Source organism: Sinocyclocheilus anshuiensis, unplaced genomic scaffold, assembly GCF_001515605.1.
Source record: "Sinocyclocheilus anshuiensis isolate Anshui unplaced genomic scaffold, SAMN03320099.WGS_v1.1 scaffold1841, whole genome shotgun sequence".
NCBI classification, from domain to species: Eukaryota; Metazoa; Chordata; class Actinopteri; order Cypriniformes; family Cyprinidae; genus Sinocyclocheilus; species Sinocyclocheilus anshuiensis.
Genome location: NW_015539935.1, coordinates 306,693 through 310,915, shown reverse-complemented (window position 1 = coordinate 310,915; position 4,223 = coordinate 306,693). Strand labels below are relative to the sequence as shown.

At 36.2% G+C, this 4,223-nt stretch overlaps 1 protein-coding gene across 1 annotated transcript in view; it reads right to left on the bottom strand.

The window, feature by feature from the left end:
* Positions 1-2,931: 2,931 nt before the first annotated feature.
* The window catches only part of LOC107686954 (cleft lip and palate transmembrane protein 1-like protein), a 10,480-nt gene continuing 9,188 nt past the window's right edge, over positions 2,932-4,223 (bottom strand). The window contains exon 17 of the mRNA XM_016484080.1: positions 2,932-3,622. Coding sequence (XP_016339566.1) covers positions 3,538-3,622 — 85 coding nt within the window. The 3' untranslated portion in view covers positions 2,932-3,537. The remainder of the gene's footprint in view (positions 3,623-4,223) is intronic.

The following is a 4,223-nucleotide window of genomic DNA, read 5'->3' as shown; positions in this document are numbered from 1 at the left end:
CCCAATTGCTGGGTTTGTCTCTATTTTACCCAGCACTGGGTTGTATTTAACCCAGCATTTTTTAGAGTGTAATGAAACTTATAGACACAAGCCCATGTTTCAATCATTTTTAAAATGCTCAAAATAAAATTTAATAGATCATTTTGCAATGCAGAGATATTTCCCCTCCAAACTAGTCTAAAAACAAAATGCACATATTAATGCACACACAAGACTGCAAAACATGACTTATGTGTATTATAGACCCCAGAGCCATGTTCTGCCTTTAAGAATTCTGTTCAGTAGCTAATATTCTAAAGAAATACACTAGGATGATCAGCTGATATCTGATGTTCAGAATTAGAACAGGTGGCTGTTGTTGTTCTGCCCATTCCCATTTGAATAAACTCATTATCTGATCACTTCCTCAATGTATACATAGATTTCCCCATATCAGTGTGGAGCTGCTTTAACGTTAAAGGCATTCGCTCACCTCGTGTGCCTACAGTGGTCATGCAGGTGTCCAGAGGAGCCTGACAGTCCTGAAGGTTTTTGTTACATTCCTGATTTGATGTTGCGGAGCCACACATGTAACACTTTTAATGCATTTACTGCAAAAGAAATAATAGTCTGGTTATTCAAGAAATACAATAAAATATTAAAGCTGCAGTCCGTAAGTTTTGCCTCTTTGTCGCCATCTCTGTTTGAAAACCTGGAATTGCAGCTGTGTGCAGAATTATCTTCCTTGCGTGGGTTGTGAGTCGGCTCGGCTCCAGCGCGGATGAATCTAAAGTTCTGAGGTGAATGTGTGGCTGTCAGTCACCGCACCGGTGTGGATATTTACTGTACTTTGCAATCACAGACTCTAGTCTACATCTTGGAATATATGACCCAAATAAGAATTTTCACTGGATATTGTCACCTGAACAAGTAAGTAACAAGTCTGCCATGTTTGTTCTGACCAACTGAGGAAAAAAACATTACAATAAATCGCGCTACCAATGGTGATTTAATCTAAAGATCGGTTAGCTCATATCACATCAAACCATGCAAATTATTATTATTGTTATACTTTATTCTCAAATTATTAATGTTAACTATGACTATGATTATAGTGTGTATTACCGTGTAGATTTCAATTTCTGTACAGTCTAATCTCTAATTGTCATACCATTCAAATTTCATATTAAGAAATTATTTTACCCAAAAGGCAAATTATGCTCCCTTAGAACTGTCTGTCTTTAAAATACAAATCCTGTGTAATCCCAGGCTATCTGTAATCAGAAGCACATTTAAAACTCACATTCACATGTGTTTCATAAACACATAATCCTTTCTGGATTACAATCTGCCATCAAACTGATACATTTAATTATTCCAGCTGCTGTGAGAAAAGGCTATAAACGATCCGCCACCTGCAGCATCCTCACATGCGATAGCCTTGTAGCCGGGACAACTTCTTTATGTTTACAGACGTGACGTAATGACGCAGCAGCATGCTCGAATTTCCCGCGAAAACCTACCCGTACCACTCGAATTAGAAAACATTATTATAAACTGACCATTGTGAATCGGGCAAAATAAGGCGATAGTTTTGAACACTGGCTGGTTATGTACTTGCTCAAATATTGATTTCGGATCATTTTTAACCATAAAAAGTTACGGACTGCAGCTTTAAGCAGCACAACTGTGATAACAATAAAAAGGTTTCTTGTCGAGCACCAAATCAACACAATAGAATGATTTCTGAAGGATCATTTGACACTGAAGTCTAGAGTAATGGCTGCTGAAAATTCAGCATTTTCATCACAAGAATAAATGACCTTTCAAAAATATTAAAGTAGAAAATAGTTGTTTTAAACTGTAATTACATTTCACAATAATACTGTTTCTTCTGTACTTTATATTAATTTCATACAGCCTTGTGAAGCATATAAGATACTTATAACATTAAATAATTCCAAACATTTGAATGGTGTATATATAGTGTATATAAAACTCATATATATATATATATATATTAGTGCTGTCAAGCGATTAATCGCATACAAAATAAACCTTTTTGTTTACATAATATATGTGTGTGTACTGTGTATATTTATTATGTATATATACACACACACACACACACAATTTAAATTACATAAGTAATGTAAATATGTGTGTGTATATCTCAAACAAATCTCAACACTGTTTAAAAATAGCACCTGAATTTTCTATCAAAAACTGTGAACCATATTAGTGAACTGCTGTTTCAAACTAGATTACAAACAATCAACATGGAAGCATGTTAAAAATCCAACATATATGAAAGCAATTCAAGCAAGTGAATCAGAAGCCATATCTGAGTGTACAGTTAGAAGTAAAAAGAGCAGACTAGAAAGAGTCGCCATGCTGCTGAAGCACTGACTGACTGCATGTGTGGGAGAGTTCACTGGGTGTTCACAGAATCAAACTCACTGTCTTCCCAAAGATCCACCCAGCAGACATTCTTTCACGTCTCCTGTGAAAAGACAAGTGAAAGAAGGCACACATTCCCTCATACTTTTGGACTGGTGTCACAACGTGGCTATCAAATTCTAACATGACGACGCTTAGATGTGAATTTTATAGACAGAGCAATTTGTATGTAGCTATGTCGTGGATGATGTCACATCCTTCTTGTGCGTTTTCCATTAATGGGTGAAACTGCCAAAACAAAGATATAATCATCTCCAGTTTTATCTTTGATTTTTTTCAGATTTTGTTTAATGGCAACAAGGTGAAAAAGCCAGAAGAAAATAATTATATTGTCCAACTTTAATTAAAACATGTTTTAGAAGACAAAGGAAACCTAGATATAGTCAAACAGACATGTATTTGACATTTATTTAATGGAAAATTATTCTTTCATAATAAACAAGACCAAGTAATGCACATGACAAAATAATACTCTTAAAACATTCTGAATAAATACTGTACTGAAGCTTGCTATTTCAGCAAATTCTCAAATTAATTTCCTGTCGTATCCGCAGCAGAGGTGAGCATGTCAGAAATATCTGCGTTGCGGTTCAAATGCAAAACCAAGATAAATGCAAAGCAGCTAACTCAAAATGTGTTTCCAAATCTGTGCAAAGTTCTTTTGCGTTCAAAACAACTAGTGGGCGATTTTCTAAATGTTTGAAAACAGTAGTGTAGATGCGGTAATCATAGGCATTGCCATTGCAGTCATTCTTTCAAAGGTTATAAAAGCACTGGTGGGTGTTGCTGTAGTTTCCTTCAGAGCTTACATCACTTTCTAATTGTTGGTTGGATCGGCCTGAGTGAATATTACACACGGATTTAATCTAAAGCAGGTGTGCGCTGCTAATCTCTTCAGGTCTGTCTTGTTCAAGTAGAAATGAGTGTACTGTAAGTGTAGCTCTGTCGGATTTCGCAGCAGACAGCAGGAGGCAGGCTCATTACAAGGATACACAAAGAGAACTTTCAGTGACTGTAATGCCCTTCTTCAATTTTTGTAGTGTTTCTCCTGTATTGCATGCATGGAGAGCGCAAGCTGTCAGAGAACGCCGTGGAGGGTTAGTCTTCATGTGGCTTTCCTTTGGGTTTCTTCCTGTGTGATGCCCCGTAATCACGTGACCTGGACTTGCTCACTGGGTAAATCCTGAAAACAGAAATGAACAACATTTGAGCTATTCCACCGACTAATTACTGTACTCTCAACAAGGAATGGGAAACTACTCTGTAACTGTAGTTTAAAAAAAGCTAAAAGCTACTGGTAATTTAAAGTACAGTCACGTTTGTTTGTGTATAAATTATACACATTTATGTGATATATGTGTGTGTGTTCTGGTATATATTTACGGTGGCCAAGAGAGCTCAACGTACTGCAAATGAAAAAACACATGCAAATAGAAAAAAACACTAGCAAATTAAGAAAACATCTTCATCCGTTTGACAAAACATATGCTGCAAATATGAAAAATATATGAAAATGCGCTACAAAAACATAAACGCGCTGCAAATACTCACAACACAACCAAATAGAGATGTACTGCAAATACTCGCAACACAAACAAAAACATAAATGCACTGCAAATACTCACAACATATCCAAATACAGGAACGTGCTGCAAATACAGAAATGTGCTGAAAATACAGAAACGTGCTGCAAATATTCACAACAAAACCAAATACGAAAATGCGCTGCAAAACATAAACACGCTGCAAATACTCACAACACAACCAAATACAGAAATGCACTG